Source organism: Populus nigra, chromosome 1 (genome assembly GCF_951802175.1).
Source record: "Populus nigra chromosome 1, ddPopNigr1.1, whole genome shotgun sequence".
In the NCBI taxonomy this organism is placed as follows: domain Eukaryota; kingdom Viridiplantae; phylum Streptophyta; class Magnoliopsida; order Malpighiales; family Salicaceae; genus Populus; species Populus nigra.
The window spans coordinates 42228850-42247515 of NC_084852.1; the positions used below are offsets into that span (position 1 = coordinate 42228850).

Sequence of the window (18666 nt, forward strand, 5' to 3'; positions counted from 1 at the left end):
TTCTTTCATTATTTTCCCTCTCCTCGTCTTCCCCTACCATTTATTTATTTTTAGCTCGTAGAAGTGGCCAGCACAGTGTTACTAATTGCTGGCAAAATGGCCGGCAAAGTTTGGCTGCGAGCAGAGCCACTACAGCTGTACTGCACGTGAAATGAACACTAGCTAGACTCTCCTCTACAAAATTAGTCATGGAAGAAGCATGGAAATTTCTGATGTACGGACCCCATATTGTAGGTCTGTCCATAACTCCACACGGAGGCCTATGGACTACGGTCCTCACCTACGTGAATTCCGTGTAGGAATTGCAACATGCAGGGCTGGTCGATCCTGTCTAGTTACAGACATTTAAGCTTGTGATTTCGTGTTTTAAACTCTTTTTAAAAGATTTGATTTTTTTAATTTTAAATTAATTTCTTTTAAATTATTTGAATGTGTTAATATTTAAAATAATTTTTTAAAAATAAAATAATTTATTTTAATATATTTTTTAAAATAGACACTAAGAGCGCTATTGGAAACACTTACTGGAAACTACCGCTGGAAGAGTGGTTTACGTAATTTATTTGGGAAACGTGGTCAAGTAGGTGAGATTCTGAAGTTCAACCTATCAAAAAAGCTCTATATTTCGTGGGATTATTCTAATCTGATGTGCATTGCATTAATATTAGTGTTTAGTGTTGTATGGTTTATTACAGCAAATGTGTTTTTATACATGGTTTCTATAATGTAACAAATGCATCTTATTAGATGTATTATTGATTTCAATAAATTTATGTTTTTTTTTATGATATCATCTTTTATTCAAAACCAGTAAAAATATTATTGTCATCCCCCCCCCCCCAGTAAAAACTAAGTGCACCTAACATATTCAATTTTGATTGAAATTTAATGTATAAATCATTATTTCTTAAACTTTTTTCTATGGAATTATCTCGATTTCATGTTTCAGGTCTTGATTCCGCAGGTTCATCAGGGTTGAATAAAACTTTTTTTTCATTGTTCTTTTCAATTATGCCTTTTAATATTAGATTAGTTTTGAGAATTGAGCTTTGTAATTTTATTCAATATGCTTTTTATAAGGTTATTTCAGTCTCATGAGTAAATTATAGATTTGATTTGATTTTTTACTTGAGTCAGATGATAAAAAATTATCATGTTCAGTTCCTTCAGAGAATATATTTTTAAGAATTCATTTATGTGCTCGAACAAACTCATGTCAATTTTAAAGGCTGTATTTTGAAAATGTTTGTACCATCTTGATATTTTTATTATGTTGAATAAAAAATAAGTTGGTTAACTGCATAGCACTAACTATCTATCCAGTAATTATTGATTCAGCCTATATAAAAGAGACTACAGATATTTAAGACGGACATATACAAATAAATGTATTTTAGTTTTGAAGTTCATGTGTTATCTGGATAGTTTTGGAGCATCGGGATCAAGACCGCTCCTTGATTCTGGAACCAAGATGGGAACCAAATCCACCCTCTACTCGAGTAATCTCTAAGAAAAAGTCTCAATCGATCTATGCAAGGAAATAATCCAATAACAGAAGCAACATTTCTGGGTGGGCATAAAACCCGATTCTTTTGTGCTCCTTTCCCAAACAGTACTGCATATTGTCAAGATTGAAACAATAAGTGGGAAACACGCCGGGCCATGATGCGTTAGAGCATCATTGATGTGAGAAACGGGATGTCCATGAATCTTTACAAGATCCTTGTGATCTGAAAAATTGAGTTATTGGGTTTCTGAGCATTCTCTGTAATTTGCGTATGCATTGAAGTTGATACATATCTCATTAATTGACATTACAAGATCCTTATTAGTGCAATTTACTATATAGTTTTCATGCAAAAGAGTGAACCATTATATTATAGAAAACACTAAAAGATGTGGGTTCGTAAGTTTTTTTACTGTACACATGCACTTTTTATTTTTCATATTTTACTATAGATTTATTATTTAAAATTTTTATTTTTTTCATTTTGATTATCGAACTATTTTCACACGATTGCATTTTTTTAGTCAAATTAAAAGACAATTGAATTAAATTTGTTGATTAAAAAAAATTAAAAAACAAGAGACTATAGTGAAAAAGACACCACAAATGAATGATAGTTTCAAAGTTCTCAAAACAAGTTCATTTTAGTCCTCAAACTTTACATATTATACCTCTTTAGTCCCTCAATATTTTTTTAATCCCTGGTTTGAAAGAGAAAAGAGAGAGATGGTCAGATTCAAGCGGTGAAGAGAGAAGAACATCATTGGCACTTATTTTGATCACAAAAACAGTTGATTTTTATGTCAAATGATTTCATTTGATGAGGGGAGTTCAACTTAAGTTTTTCTTTTTACCTTGAAAGTTCCTTAAAAAATAGATCTAAACTCAAGAAGATTTTTGGTTTTTGATTTTTAAAAATATTTTTTGATTTTTTTGATGTCATATATGGATTTATCAAGGTATCTAGGATGTTTTCTAGTTATTTTAGATCAAAATAGATTGAAAAATAGGTTTTTGGGTCAAAAAAATATTCAACCCTGATTTTTCAACATCCATAATAGTTAGAATTTAAGCAAAATAAGACAACGCGTTGACCCTTACTAAATGGGTCAGATGCACTGGCCTTGCTTGCCAAGTTTAGGAGCATTTGGCCTTTTCTTTTCTTTTAAAAAAAATTGTTTTTTTTATGCTTTTTTTGTTCAAAATAATTTTTTATTTTTGATTGAAATTAATACTCATTCTTTCTTTTATTTTTTTTATTTAGCCTCTTTTAAATAAAGGTTATTTCTTACTTATTTTTTATACATTTAGTTTTTGAAGAGATTATTCTAATTCATCTATAACTTTTTCTTTTTGTATTTTGTATAAATAGAAAATATTTATTTTGAAATAATATTTTTAATATGTGTAACCTTAAATAATATTTTTTTTCTCTTTTATTTTATTCAGTCAATTTCATGTGTGTCTATTTCTATAATCATTTGATTAAATAAAAATTTTATTTTAGCAAACAAAATCATTAAACACAACCGGTTCAAATGATTTATATATATTTCTCTATTTTTTATATTCATCTTCATTTATTATCAATAATTTTTTTTTATTAAAAGCTTGCATATATAAATTTTTTTATATAAAAAAATATTTAACCACATTGAATCACATATATATACATACAAAAAATACGGAAAAGATCCACATATACTAGACAAAATGTTTAGATATCAAGTTAATGGAATGTGTTATTTTAAAAGGGTACCTAGATGCCCCCCTAAGATTCTAGGAAGATTGTGCGGGCAATGTTATTACATGCCAGGGCTTCTGGGTGTAGTTTAACCGTTTAGGTCTTGAGTTTGCTTTTTAAAGGTCACCAGTTCGAGTTCCACAAACCTTAGGTTTACCGGAGACTTATATAGTCGTTAACTTCAGGACTTGTAGGATTAGTCGAGATGCGTGCAAGCTCACCTATACATCCACATTAATTAAAAAAAAATTGCATTCATCAAATTAAGGGGCTGTTTAGTATCAGTGATGTGCTTTCAAAAATCAAAATCGACAGGGCAAATCCAATATGGACCTAGATTCAGGGTGTTTTAATTGCATTCTGCATGGTCTGACCTTGAGCTTGAATCCATGTTTCATTGAAACTTGAAGAGTGACTTTGGTCTCATAAGCAGATATGTGACTAGAGCCAACTCAACTAAAGCATTTTGTTTGGTTCAATTTCCGAACAAATTCAAAACCTCTCTTTGATACCCCCGAAGCAAGGATTTTTTTGAAGCTGTCTCTATTTCTCTCATAAACAAAGATGTTACACTGGAATTATGGATGCGAATTCAAGCGTTCACAACTGCTTATTTATAATAGATAAACAAAGATTTCACAGTGTAATTTTGAGATTATACAACACATTTATAATTAGTGGGTTCGAATCCCACTTCTGGCATTTTCAGTCCTTTTTTTTGCTTTCCAGTTTACTGCTTTAAACTGTTATGGTCTCGAATTCTTATTTGTGATAGTTATGTTCTCTAAATTCCAATTGGCGATTACTTTCTTCTTTTTTTCGTGGACATATAGATTATAGAGTATCAGAAAATGGCCATAAATTTCTACCATGTCAAAGAAGAACCAGAAAAAAAAATTAAAAACAACAAAACAAAAGGAGGAAAAAGAGAGGATCCCATTTAGCAACACAGTATTTTACAAAGCTAACAAGAAAGATACTGTCGGGAAGAAAAAGGATTATCCTTTCTCCCTTATTGTCCCTAGTATAATTACAGGCCTGACTGAAAGATGTAATGGACTAATTCTACAAGTGAAAAGACATAATAGAGGGGCTTATGAATCTCTGTCAATTAATACTAACTTGCATTCTGTTGGTGGACCTATATAGAAGAAGACATTGGTTGATCAACATTGCCAAAGCTGCAGTCTTCTCAGAAACCCCATGCTCAATTTCCCTTCGAGGAGCATATGGCTCCACAACACCAGCCTGTGCCTATGTTCCATTGACAGGTGACCAACCGGTAAATGTATATGTGAGGTACAAAGCTAAGGAGCTATTTCATTAAATCCAAGAATACAAAACCATTCCAGAGGCTATGAAGAAGCATAGATGGCAATAAATTCCGTGACCTTGTAAATATAACACCCATCACCACTCCAAGAAAAATAAGCGGTAGCATTCTCTGTACATTAAAATGTGCTAGCGCAAAGGCAACTGAACTCACCAATATTGCACACCAGACTGGCATGTACCTGGTCAAGGATGGGAGAAGGAAACCCCGGAAGACTATTTCCTCCCATACAGGAGCACAAACTGAAACTACTATTGCATACAGTGCCATCGCCACTGGATCCCGTGCTGCAATTGACTGCTCAACACTTGAGAGGGTGACAGGTGTTGAAGGCAGAATAGGCAATAGGCTAAGGTTGAACTGTGAAAGCCGGTTAACTAGTGGAAACATGAGACATCCAAGAGCAACGTCAAACACCCAGTTCCCTTTCAGCCTGAACCTAAACCAATCAGATGAAAGGGGACGGAATCGAGACAGACAACGATGAAGAATTGCAATTCCAGCAAGGCCTTCAGTCACATCAGTCACAAGGCTGAACAAAGCTTGACCTCTAAATGTTAGAGATTCCTTGTTGAAACCTGCAATGTGTGCTGCAAAAGGAATCACCCAGGACCCTATGAACCAGAATGAAACAACCCAGAGAAGCATCACCTGCATCACCGAATATTGCTCAGTTACCGTCCTCACTTTCAATCTTAATTAGTATCTACGATTTAACTTGGGTGAAATGGTTACTATCAAAAATATATTTGACAAGTTCATAACAAAATGGTCCTGCTTTTGGTATCTTATGAAAGAAAATCCAGATGACTCCAACTACAATTATTTCATTCCCAATTACATCCTTAAGGTTTCAGTTTCAACTTGCAAGGAAACTTTGCATGGTAGATGACCATTTCATGACATATTGGCATTACTGTAACGCATTTTGAAAAAGTTTTGTTCATTCAATTCCAATCTAAATAAGAATTTAGCTATTTGTTGACACTGTGAGATATAAACAACAATCACCACAAAAACACAAAAAAGGAGATTCTAGAGAGCCCTGATCAGGAAGCAAGCAATGCACAGAAGTTCAACTGTTGCACCTGGTGGTACAAAATTGAAGAAAAAATTCCATGACAAAGCCAGCAAAAGCCATTGGGAATCAACTAACAAAAATTTATGGTTCTTGTGTACATTTTCATTTTCTTAACAACTAATAACTCCTTGTAATTTATTGACAGCTACAAAAGCTGACTATCTAGTTGCTATTTCCCAGATGTCCATCAAAGAGTAATTAAGTGGAAAAGGCTAACCTGAACTATGGTCTCTGCTGTCCATGGTACAGTCCACCGGCTCCCAAATGCCCTCAACACTACATGAGCAGCCTGAAACATTTACAAACTAAATAATGAGATTTCCAAATAATATTTTACTGGAAACATATATGTTTATCTTGATAGCCAAAATTATATTCCTAACAAGAGTAGTATTTACATTGTTTCAACTTTCAGAAATAAGACAGACACATGATGCTCCATTTAATTATTTTGAAAGAGACGGCCTTTCTTTCCTTCTTTCTTTCTTTTTTCCTCCCTTTTCCATCAATTTTGCATGAAAAAGATTGCAGCCTTTGGTATAATATAATTTGTTCAAAATATACTTTTTGATCAAATCTCAATCCCATCACTTATGATTTCAAGTGAGCCAACAATCATAATGGTCAAATCCACCCAAATTATATACGAGCTGAGGTCAGTATGCAAGTCCTGATTATCAAAATGAAGAATCTGTTCGTAAATTAATTAACTCACAGACTCAACAATTACCAAGACATTTACCTTGCTGAAATGCGAACATGGGATCTTCAGTGATCTTAACCACTTAAATATTATAATACCTGAGTGGAAATCTACTACATCTTCATTTAAATAGCAGGAAAGGCATGCATCACATGAACCCACAACTAAAATTCACCCAAGCCACAACCATAAAACTAACACCATCTAGATTTTTCCCACCACTCAGCTCCGCCGTACCAAACTCAGTAATTTCATATAAACAGCAACACAAATAAGATTGAAATGGCAACTATAAAAACAATTAAAAGTACCATAACATCAATAAAAATCAATAAAAATCAGAAAAACCATACCTCTCGAAGACTCGATATCCAATCTCCTTTAACATTCGTAGAGTTATCCAATTCAGGCTTCACCAATTCCTCAGGCACGTAGCGTTCAACACTATCAGACCCAGGATTTACCTGAGAAATTTCCTCATTTCTAAAGAACGAAATTCTCCATTTCTGCAACATAATCCACAAAATAAAAACGATAAACTAGACACTTATTCACTGATTAAAAGAAAAGGTCCCAATTAGGTTCATTTTTCTTAAAAAAATAGCCTTTTATTAGCTCAAGTTAGTGCATTTTTAAGTACCTTCAGCTCCTAAATCAATAAAAAAGATTCCAACTTTCAAGTTCCTCTCTTTCCTTTGCATTCTCACAGCAACCAAACAAGACCTAACTACTAATCTTAAACTAAAAAGCTACAACTAAAATGAAAAATTGGAGAAAAAAATGGAACTTACAAGCTTTGGTAGCTTCGAATTGTATTCAAAGATCCGATTATTCCTCGCAAAAAGAGAGTGATTTCGAGGTCGATTAAAAACCCTAAGGTTGGGTATTGAAGGAGCAGAAATGGGTTGTTGAGATAAGCTCAACATCGGGACTGATTAAAAACCCTAATTATTAGCATGTGGATTTTTATTGATTAATTGCTTTGAATTCACATACACAGTTTAGGGGAAATTGAAAAAAGAAAACCCTAATTCATTCAATGCGGGCTTTCTATGAGGGAAAGGCTGCGTGTTTGGCAGTTGAAGAGAGGCGGTCTGTGCTTGTGGATGGGGAATTTAAAATGTGGTTGTTATTTAATTTTCTGAGTGGTGGGTGTTTGGTAACGGGGGATTGGCGTCCGATAAGTTCAGGTGCGACAAATTCACCATTGCAACTGTAGGATGTATCACCAATCTTATTAGATATTTTTAAAAAAATATTTTTGTTTTAAAAAGTATTAAATTAATATTTTTAATATTTATTATAGATTTTCATGTACTGATATCAAAAATAAAAAAAATAATATTTTAATATATTTTTTAGTGAAAATTATTTTGAAAAGTACTACTATGCACCACAATCTCAAACACCTCTTAACCATATGTTTGAGTTTGTGTTGTAGAGTGCTTTTCAAAATAATTTTTCTTTTGAAAATATATTAAAATAATTTTTTTCAGATTTTTTTTATATAAGTACATCAAAATAATAATAAAAAACACTAAAAAGTAGACAGTTTCAAATAAAAACACTTTTAAAAAACACCAAAAAACAGGAATATAAGCTCTTTAAAACACACCTTGAACCTCATTGTCTCTCTTTTTTAAGGTTCTTTGGCTTTTTTTATTAGATCCCATATCTTTTTTTAATTTAATCTTTTGTGATGCGTTGATTTGAGATTAGATTTGATGGTTTGTTTTAATTATTTAGTTATAAGGATCTTATGATATCGGATAAATATTTTGGTTCTTGATCAATGCATGGCTCGTTCTGGTTGCTTAGCTATAAGGATTTTGTGATATCAAGTGAAAATTTTTATACCATGTTGATATTTCATTTGATAAAATAAAATAAAATTTTATTAATTTAAAATAATTGAACATTAGAGTTGAATTTGATCATGAGACAAATATTCTACCTTTTTTTCTTACTAGAACAGGGACTGAATTGAGTGGGCAAGGAAAGATATTCAACTTTTTTTTTTCTTTTTATCTTGAACAATTTTTTATGTCATAATTTCAAGCTAAAAAACTACCAGGATATTTTTTTATGGAGGGTAACTAAAGAAAAATAATGGGGATTTATTCTAATAGTTATTAGAATTAATTTTGCATCAGTTTTGGTTAAAAATATCCACCGTAAAAAAGAGTTGAAGAAATAATATTTTAGATAAAATTTTGTGAACTCTTTTTCACATTGGTTTTTCATTTTATTCTCCTTAATTTTAAGCTATGTTTTTCCTATTTGTTTTTTTCTTCCTACTCTAGAGCTTAAGTCCAATCTTTATAGAGTAATATTTTTTTAAGTTTGTGGATCTTGTTAAGAAATGCAATAAAATAAGGTAGGTATTGTTGGGATTTGGGAGGTTTATTAACAACATTTTATTTACAACAAGAAATTAATAATAAAGCCGTAAGGATAAATGATTGATCTTTGATAATAACAAATATTTAGCTTGATTAGATTCTAAATGATTCAATAAGTAAGTAACTTATATGATTTTAGTTTAAGTTTAATATATTATATGCTTAGTATTTTGTTTGAATCCATAATAATTGTTGCATGTGCACGTGCGACATAACAGGATGTTGGGGTCGAGAAGTCGCCACTTAATTGTTTGATTTAGTTTCACTAAGAGACCTGAGTGAATTGGTCTTATATGAAATTATAGATTAGAATAAATTTTATTTTAATTTTAAAAAATAATTCAAAAAACATAGCTTGATTTTCTGACCACCTCTCCAATCATTGGAACATGGGTAAGCAAATAATGTGTCTTTTGCTTTATTTTTATTTTTAAATAAGGGTAGACGACGTATCTTTTTTCTTTAAGAAGAAAAATAAAAAAAGAAGGTCAGTGCGCAAACCAGACCCATGTTTTATAAGTTTTCTTTCTATTGGGGTCTCATCTTTTTGGCCTAGGTGCCTAGCCTTTTTCTGTTTTTTTTTCTAGTTTTTTTAATATAATTTTAATTGAAATGCATTTTTTTATATATATAAGCTTCACATGATTTAAATTACTATTCAATTTTTTTCATGATTCTTAAATAATATTATAGTTTTTTATGAGAATATTAACAATTTTTTTTTCAATTATTATGTACCTAATATGCAAAAATTAAAAAAAAATAAAAATTATTCATGAGTACTCAATGAAAATGAATCTCTTATTTATATCTTTTGATGAATTTTTTACATGATTTTATTATATTTATTAATTTTATCCCTTTTAATCACATATAAAATATAAAGACATTATTTTAATATATTTTTTAGACTTTCTTTTGAGACCATGATAAGTTTTTATTCAAAAAATAATACTTACAATTAAAACACATGATTTCGTTAAAATAATAAAGAGATGCAATAATAAGGAAATGAGGTTTAGATTAAGATAATACATTTTTTATTTGTAATTTTATTCATTGTATTTACTTCAAATGTCTATTTTTATAGTAGTTTAACTAAACAAAAAATGGATTCCCCAAAGCAAGGTTATTAAACCTGATTAGGGCCATAACTTAGATCACGAGTTAGACAGGTTAGCTTGATGTGATCCAAGTCAATCAAAAACTTTATCATTTCAATTTTTTTATAAACAAATATGAAATTAATGTCATTTTAAATATTTTAAAGTTAAATCAAGTTTTGCTTGGATCAATCAAGTCACAAGTGCGCTTGTTATGTTAGTTGGCCCATACTAGATCAGCTCCCACTCGATTTACTTTGAAACTCAGCTTGGTTTAGATATTGAGTTGACTGGTCACCAAGGTGACCTAATGGACTTTGCGAGATTTAATTACATTGTTGAAAAATTGTTTGCAACAATGCGGGGAAAAGTTACTAGAATAAAAAACTAAAACAACATATATATATATATATATATATATATATATATATATATATATATATATATATAGTAATAGTCGCTAGAAAAAAGTTAAAAGAGATAAAGATCTAATACGAACACATTTTAGCCATGAAAAATAATGACTTGGTACCAATAAGTTTGTTTTTATGGGGTGGTTCTATTGAGGTGGTTTTAGGTCTTTAATCATTTTAAAAAAAAATGGGCAAAGCCAGCCTTGAAATTTTTCCAGATTGATTTTGGGGTGGTTCTATTGAGGTGGTTTTAGGTCTTTAATCATTTAAAAAAAAAGGGCAAAGCCAGCCTTGAAATTTTTCCAGATTGATTTTGTGTTTTTAGATATATTGAATGGTGTTTTGCAATTGTTAATGAGTTTATTGAGCTTTCTAGAATATTTTTAGATGGAAATAATTAGACATTTCTATTTTTAAGGTCTATATATGTTGGACCTTATTTTTTCATCCACTTAATGCAACATTTGATGGTCAGAAATTGAATCAAGCGACGATACACTATTAACTCAACGTGGAATCTAAAAAAAATAAATGAACAACATGTCATCTATTTTGATTAAAAAAGTGGTGTATAGATCTGGTCTACCAATTCGAAGCTCTTAGGCTTTTTTTTTAAGGTTAGGTGAGTGGGCGTAGCTTTTTAAAGCCTAGAGCACCTGACCTTTTATTTTTTAAATTTTTTTTAATTGCTTTGTTTTTTTAGGATAAAATACTTTTTTCATGAATACTATTACAATAAAATTTAAAACACCATTCAATTATGTCTTACTTTTAAAATAAGATTAGAACATTTTATGGCAATATTGTAAATTAATTTATAAGAAAACATTATATGAATCTACTATGCATATTTAAAAAAAAAACATTTAATGAGAATATTTTTTATAATTTTAAAAAATTAATCACTTTTTTATTTTTTATACTATTGCATCAAAAATATCACAACATGATTTTTTTAAATTGAAATCTAATTTTCACATGATGTTAAGATTTTATTTAAAAAATCATTCTTCGAATAAAAAAGACTTGTTTTCTTTAGAAAACAAATGAATAAGCAAGGTGAATTTTGGCGCATATATATATATATATATATATATTCTAATTGATTTTAATCATTTAAATTTTTATTTTTGTAAATGCTTGTTTTAATTATATCAGGTATTGATTTAAAAAATCATGCTTCTTGTCGTGGCATGCACGACGTTAATTGAAAAGTTTTTCTCTTAAATCGAGGTTTTTTTAGAAGTGTTGGAATTAATCATAAAAATATGATTTGAAGGTTTTAGGATTCGCCATATAATATTATGGTTACTTGAAAACCTACTGGTCTGCAAGAACTTGGATAAGAAAATTAGTTTTGCACGAAAAAGATACATCACTCCAGTGCACTTTACCTGTTATAAAATGCATTATTGATTGATTGTTTTTATAATTCGTGTTTCTATTTGTTGGTTCATCTAAAGTTTAAGAAAGATTATCTTCAATAAGAAGATCATTATCTTACGAGACTAAAACATAATCTTCTAAAGTTCAAATTTTAATAGTGTATTTATTTTTATTTTTTATTTTTAATACATGAAGATATATTTTACAGTGAAATTTTATACCTTCAAATATTAAAGTTTACAATTAATTTCTAACATTTTATTTTTGTCCATTCATTTAATTTAACATTGGAAATATGCATTACATTGTAAAATTCATACCCCAAATATTAATTAAATAAATGATTTTTTTAGTGTTTTAAAAATTATAGGTTAAATCCTAATGGATAATCATAAACTTGTTATGACACTTATTGATTGATTTTGATATTTTTCAAAGTATAATAAAAATATAATTTCTATTTTTTATAAATGAATGAAGATTTTTTAGAATTTGTTTGTATGAATATAAATAAAAAAATATATTTTTTATTTTTTAAATAAGGAATTTTTTTTTTAAAATTAAAAAAAACAAATATATTTAATACTGAGTCAGTATTTTAAAATTTAAGTTTACAACTTGAATGTTAAATGAAATGATTGAAAAACATGCAAGGAATTCATAAATTTAAAATGTTCTCTGAAATTTTTTAGAGTTTTTAAAAATTATTTAGATTTTATTTGACAAAAATATAAAAAAGAATAATAAAAAAACTGTTAAAAATTCGTTAAACACGGCCTAAAAACTAAAAATATATTATTTTTCCTTGTAAAATTTGCACAAGCCGAGCATGGTCTTACGGTTTGAAGAGTCCAACCCAGCCACACGGGTTAAGCTCTAGTAATACTGGGCCAACAATATGGCCCAAAAATCTATTTTTAAGAAAAAGTGTAGCCCATGAGAAAGCAAGCCTAAAAATCTCTAAACGGGCGTGATACAAACCGAAAGAGGCCAACCTGAATCCACAAAAAACCCAAAGAAAACAAAGCCTGACCCATGAACAAAATAAGGAAGCAAATTTATGCATTTAACAGATCAAACATGCTATTTTATTCAACAACATTCCTCAGAATTTATTTCAATAAGAAACGGAGCATAAAATGCCATTTAAACCAGTTTTGCATACAAAACAAATGGAACTTGGAGCTTGACCCATAAACAAAAATAATTACTCTCTTTCACTTTTGAAAGATCAAAACAGTAGATATAATGAACTTGCCAGCTTCTGCCCATAATCCATGCATAAAAAAAGAAGAAGGAATAACAACAACCATAATTGACTTACAAATCTTACACCTAGATTCAACACTGCCTAAAAATCAAAACAAAGCAAGCTTTCTTTCCCTTATTTCTTATTGCATCGAAAACACAGATTTGACATCATAACAGGAGTTGTGAAAGCAGGAACTGTTTGAGTTCTGGTATTTTGTTGAAGAAGAAGAAGAAGAATATGATAGAAGAAATAAAGCTTGAATGTGCAGAGAAGTTTAATGAAGAAGTTCTGTATATTTTTCTTATTATTTTTCAATTCTGCAGCCTTGCTTTTATACTTAATTCATGTAACTGATTCCTTTATTTTAGGAATCAAGATCATCTCACGTAAAACTGATTTACAATCAGTTTTGTAACAGTAAAAACAGAAAAACAGAAATAACGGTTTTAACTGCCTTCTTAACTGTTTTAACAGAATTTCTGCAACTTCTTCATCCTTCTTGCTGCAGTCTTCTTCATCGATTTTTATCAACAGTAATCAGTTTAGCTTTCAACAGCCTCTCCTAAGCTGTTTACTGATTTAACTCCAAGATCCAGTCTTAATTTCTTAAATCTGTCTTTGGGTAATGCCTTTGTGAAGATGTCTGCAAGTTGTTCTTCACTTCTGCAGAACTTGACATCAATTACTCCTTCTTGCAGAGCCTCTCTTATAAAGTGATACTTTCTGTTTATGTGTCTTGTTCTCTGATGAAAAACTGGATTCTTAGCCATCGAGATTGCTGACATGTTATCACAGAACAAGGGTGTTGCTTCAGCTTGCATTTCCCCAAAATCATCAAGCACAAACCGTAGCCAAATAGCCTGAGCAGTTGCTTCAGATGCTGAGACATACTCAACTTCTGCAGTTGACAATGCTACTGTGTTTTGTTTTACAGAAGACCAGGAGAATGCTCCACTTCCAAAACTGAATGCATAGCCCGAAGTACTCCTGCTATCATCTTCACTTCCTGCCCAATCTGCATCACAAAATCCAATGAGAGTTGCTGATTGCTCCCTCACATATTCAATCCCATAACTGAGAGTTCCTTGCACATATCTTAGAACTCTTTTTGCAGCTCCCATGTGAATCTTGGTAGGTCCAGTCATGAACCTTGATAATAAACTTGCAGCATACATTAGATCAGGTCTTGTAGCTGTCAAATATAGTAGACTTCCTACTATTCTTCTATAAAGACTTTCATCCGCCAACTCACTTCCATTTTTCTTCTTCAGTTTCTCTCCAGTGGCCAGGGGAATGGAAACTGGTTTGCAATCATCAAGTCCAAACTTACTGAGCAGAGATTTGGCATATTTCCCTTGATGAATAAACACTCCTCGATTGGTTTGCAGTATCCCCATGCCAAGAAAATGGTGAAGAAGTCCAAGATCAGACATCTCATATCTCTACATCATTTCCCTTTTGAATTCATTGAGAAGCCTCTCACTGCTGCCAGTGTACACTATGTCATCAACATAGATTGAAACTATGATCAAATTTCCTTCCATGTCTGATCTTGTATATAGAGTAGCTTCACTTCCACTCCTTTTAAAATTGCACATAGAGAGATATGTATCAATCTCACTATACCAGGCTCTCGGTGCCTGTTTTAATCCATACAAAGCCTTTTTTAGTTTGTAAACTTTGTGTCCTGCATTCTTTACTTCAAACCCTTCAGGCTGCTCAACATATACTTCTTCTTCAAGTACACCATTTAGGGATGCTGACTTGACATCCAATTGAAACAACTTCCATCCCTTCTGTGCTGCAAGTGCAATGAGAGTTCGAATTGTATCTAACCTTGCTACTGGTGCAAAGGTTTCATTGTAATCAATTCCAGATTTCTGTGCATAACCCTTTGCTACAAGTCGAGCCTTGTGTTTCTGAACTGATCCATCAAGATGAAGCTTGGTTTTATACACCCATTTCACTTCTATAACAGGTTTATCACTTGGTCTTTCCACTAATTCCCAAGTATTGTTCTTCTCTATCACTTCCAATTCTTCCTTCATAGCCTCCTGCCAGGCTTTATCCCCAGTAGCCTCTTGATAATTCTCGGGTTCTATGATGCACATGTGACACCTTGCATATATGTCTTCCAAGGTCTTCAGTTTCACTGGAGTAGAGCTTGGTGAAGATTGTTGACTGTTAACACTATCAATCTTCTCGGCTGACTCTTCAACTATAGGATTTTGATTGCAATGTTCAACATTGTCGGGTTGAATTTCAGAAGTGTGTTCCTCAAGATTCTCACCTTCAATTATACCTCCTTCATGATTGAAGGACAAGTGGATTTGGTTCATCAGTTTTCCCTTCCAATTCCACGCTTTATCTTCACTGAAAATCACACTTCTTGAGAGAACAATCTTCTTAGTTTTCAGATCATATATCCTATACCCTTTTTCACAGCTTCCATATCCAACAAACACTCCCTTTCCAGCTTTGCTATCCCATTTCTGCCTTAGTGATGCTGGGATATGTGTGTAACACAAGCAACCGAACACCTTCAAATGCTTGACTCCTGGCTTCCTTCCCGTGAAGGCTTCAAAAGGAGTCTTTTCTGCAACAGATGTTGTATAACATCTGTTCTGTATATACACAGCTGTATTAACAGCTTCTGCCCAGAAGGTTACTGGCATTCCTTTCTCTATCAGCATAGATCTCCCCATCTCACAAATTGTTCTGTTTCTTCTTTCTGCAACTCCATTCTGTTGAGGGGAGTATGCAACTGTCAATTGCCTCTCCATTCCTTGCTTCTCACAGAACTCTTCAAATTCTTTAGAAGTATATTCTCCTCCTCTGTCACTTCTCAGCTTCTTCAATTTGTGTCCACTTTGCAGCTCAACGAATGCTTTGAATTTCTTGAATACATTCAGTGCACCAGATTTATTTCTGAGAAAGTATACCCAGCACATTCTTGAGTAATCATCAATGAATGTGATGAAGTATCTGTTTCCTCCCACAGAGTCATTCTGCATTGGTCCACACAGATCAGTGTGGATCAATTCCAGTGGATTGCTTGCTCTCCACACTTGCTCTTTGATGAATTTCTCCCTGTGATGTTTGCCTGATGCACAGCCTGCACAAACATCTTCTACTTCAGTCAGAGCAGGAAGTCCACACACCATCTCTTTCTGCTGCATCTTCTTCATGCTGGCAAAGTTCAAGTGTCCAAGTCTCCTATGCCATATCCAGGAATCCTCAGTCACTGAAGCTTTCCTTGCTGCAGGTGTAATACTTTCAAGTGAAAGTGGAAAGCATCGATTTCCTCCCATGATTACTATTGCTATAACATTGTTGAGGCTTTCATCATCAAATATTACTGCCTTGTTACCTCCAAACAGAATGTAATAGCCATGCTCCATCATCTGCCCTACACTTAGTAAGTTTTCATCCAATCCGGGAACAAGCAACACTTCTTTTATGTATCTCTTCCCATGCTGAGTTTCCACAACCAATGTACCTTTTCCAGTAGCTTGTACAAGGTCTCCTGAGCCCATCTTCACTTTGCATGTTACTGATCTATCAATGTTGATTAATTCAGATTCTTGAGAAGTCATGTGATTGCTGCAGGCACTATCCACAAACCATATCTTTTTGTCTTGCAAACTTGCAGCATGGCAAGCATAGAACATGGTTCCAGTGATGACTCCTTCTTCTTTAGCATAATTTGCAAGTTGTTTGTGATTCTGACTTTCACAATCTTTTGTAATATGGCCAAACCGATTGCATCTTCCACATCTTGGTTTTCCTTTATGCCTGCACAATCCAAAATGATGTTTTTGACAAACTTGACACTGTGGTTTTTCTCCTGCTTGACTGCTCCCACCACTAGTGTTATTCCAGTTTGAGTTGCTGTAATTCAGAGTTCTGTTTGGATTCCAGTTTGATCCCCTCCTGTCTTGTGGTTGCCATTTTTGTGTAGGTCTGCCTTGGAAACTCTTGTGAGAATTGTAAGCTTGATTGTTTCCAATTTTAAAACTGCTAAAGGCTTTTTCTGTTCCTCTTAGCTTATCCCTTTCATCATGCAGATCCTCCCTCTTATCATATACTTTAACAGAAGCAATGACTTCTTCTGCTCTTAGAACTTCAAGATCACGTGTCTCTTCAATTATAGACACAATGGATTTATATCTTCTGCTTAAACTCATTAATAATTTCTGCACAATTCTGTTTTCTGATACATCTTCACCTAATGATTTTAGGTTGTTTATAGTTGCAAAGAATTTAGCTAGATAACCATCTAAGCTTTCACTTTCTGTCATTCTCAAATATTCAAAGTCTGCTCTTACTCCTTGAAGTTTCACAGCTCTAACCTTTTTATCTCCTCTGAATTCTCTGCTCAAGATGTCCCATGCTCCTTTTGCAGTTTTCTCATTTCTTATACGTGGGAATAGATCATATGTTAATGCTCCTTGTATGAGGCTTAAAGCCTTTGCATTCTTGATTTGTTCTTCTCTGGATGCCGTGGATGCATGCAATATAATTTGATCAGCCTCACTCTCTTCATCGCCTGATCCTCCTGCAATCTCAGGTGCTTGATGAGACTTTATTCCATCTTCAACTACTTCCCATAGATTAAGTGCTATGAGGACAGTTTCCATTTTTACAGCCCAAAAATCATAATTCGTGCCATTGAACTGTGGAGTTCTTAAGTCTCCTCCAGCTGAGCTTGATCCTACCATTTTTGAGTAATTAACAGTTTAATCAATCTCTTTTTTTTTTTTTCACAGTCTACGCCCCTCTCAGGAATCAGTTTGTGGCTCTGATACCATGTTTGAGTTCTGGTATTTTGTTGAAGAAGAAGAAGAAGAATATGATAGAAGAAATAAAGCTTGAATGTGCAGAGAAGTTTAATGAAGAAGTTCTGTATATTTTTCTTATTATTTTTCAATTCTGCAGCCTTGCTTTTATACTTAATTCATGTAACTGATTCATTTATTTTAGGAATCAAGATCATCTCACGTAAAACTGATTTACAATCAGTTTTGTAACAGTAAAAACAGAAAAACAGAAATAACGGTTTTAACTGCCTTCTTAACTGTTTTAACAGAATTTCTGCAACTTCTTCATCCTTCTTGCTGCAGTCTTCTTCATCGATTTTTATCAACAGTAATCAGCTTAGCTTTCAACAGGAACCACTACAGGTTTTTTTCAAAGCTAAAAAAATCTCATGGCCATATATTGATGATAGTAAATGCAGCATTAGGATATCCTTGAAACAAGGCCCAGCTTATCGTGTAAAAGGCAAGAAAATGAAAAAAAGAAGAAGAGAGAAAACAAATACCTGTTGTCATTCACGGCTGCACTACTGCATCTGGAGATGAAGTTGCTGGATTGCTAATGAACAGCTGCTAAAGCTGAGGAAGACGATGTTGGTGCAGAGGAGGTGCTGCTGGAGCTGAAGCTGCTGCAAACTACGCTGGGAAGAGGTGCATGATGGCAGGTGCAGAGGCTGATGCTGGACTGCTGCTGGAGTTGAAGAGGTCACGTTGGCTGCTGGTGAAGATCATGCACTGTCAGTGTAGAAGATGATGGATGTTGCAAATGCTAGGAGGAGGTTCATGTGTTTTTCTTTTGGTTTCTTTTTTTATGTATGGCCGGCAGCTGGTGTGAACAAAAATGGGTTAGGTTTTTTTTTTTTATTATTACAAGCGAGGGAAGGCTGATCGGGTCAGTGTCGTTGGACTGGTATTACAGCAGCTA

General features: G+C 32.6%; 1 protein-coding gene across 1 annotated transcript; it reads right to left on the minus strand.

Annotated features, from left to right (window-relative positions):
• Positions 1-4168: 4168 nt before the first annotated feature.
• Positions 4169-7488, minus strand: LOC133670065 (uncharacterized). The gene is made up of 4 exons (XM_062090528.1): positions 7160-7488; positions 6722-6874; positions 5883-5954; positions 4169-5235 (listed from the first exon to the last, which is right to left on the minus strand). Exons 1-4 carry the CDS (start codon positions 7292-7294, stop codon positions 4567-4569), a joined length of 1029 nt encoding a protein of 342 aa, XP_061946512.1. The 5' UTR covers positions 7295-7488; the 3' UTR covers positions 4169-4566.
• Between the last annotated feature and the right edge of the window lie 11178 nt (positions 7489-18666).

Bases quoted from the DNA above. Each gene is read 5' to 3' on its own strand.
- LOC133670065 (XM_062090528.1), bottom strand. From the start codon at position 7,294: ATGTTGAGCTTATCTCAACAACCCATTTCTGCTCCTTCAATACCCAAC. The intron at 6,875-7,159 runs GTAAGTTCCATT...ATTATGTTGCAG, and splicing joins ATTCGAAGCTACCAAAGCTT to AAATGGAGAATTTCGTTCTT. The intron at 5,955-6,721 runs GTATGGTTTTTC...TAAATGTTTCAG, and splicing joins GGATATCGAGTCTTCGAGAG to GCTGCTCATGTAGTGTTGAG.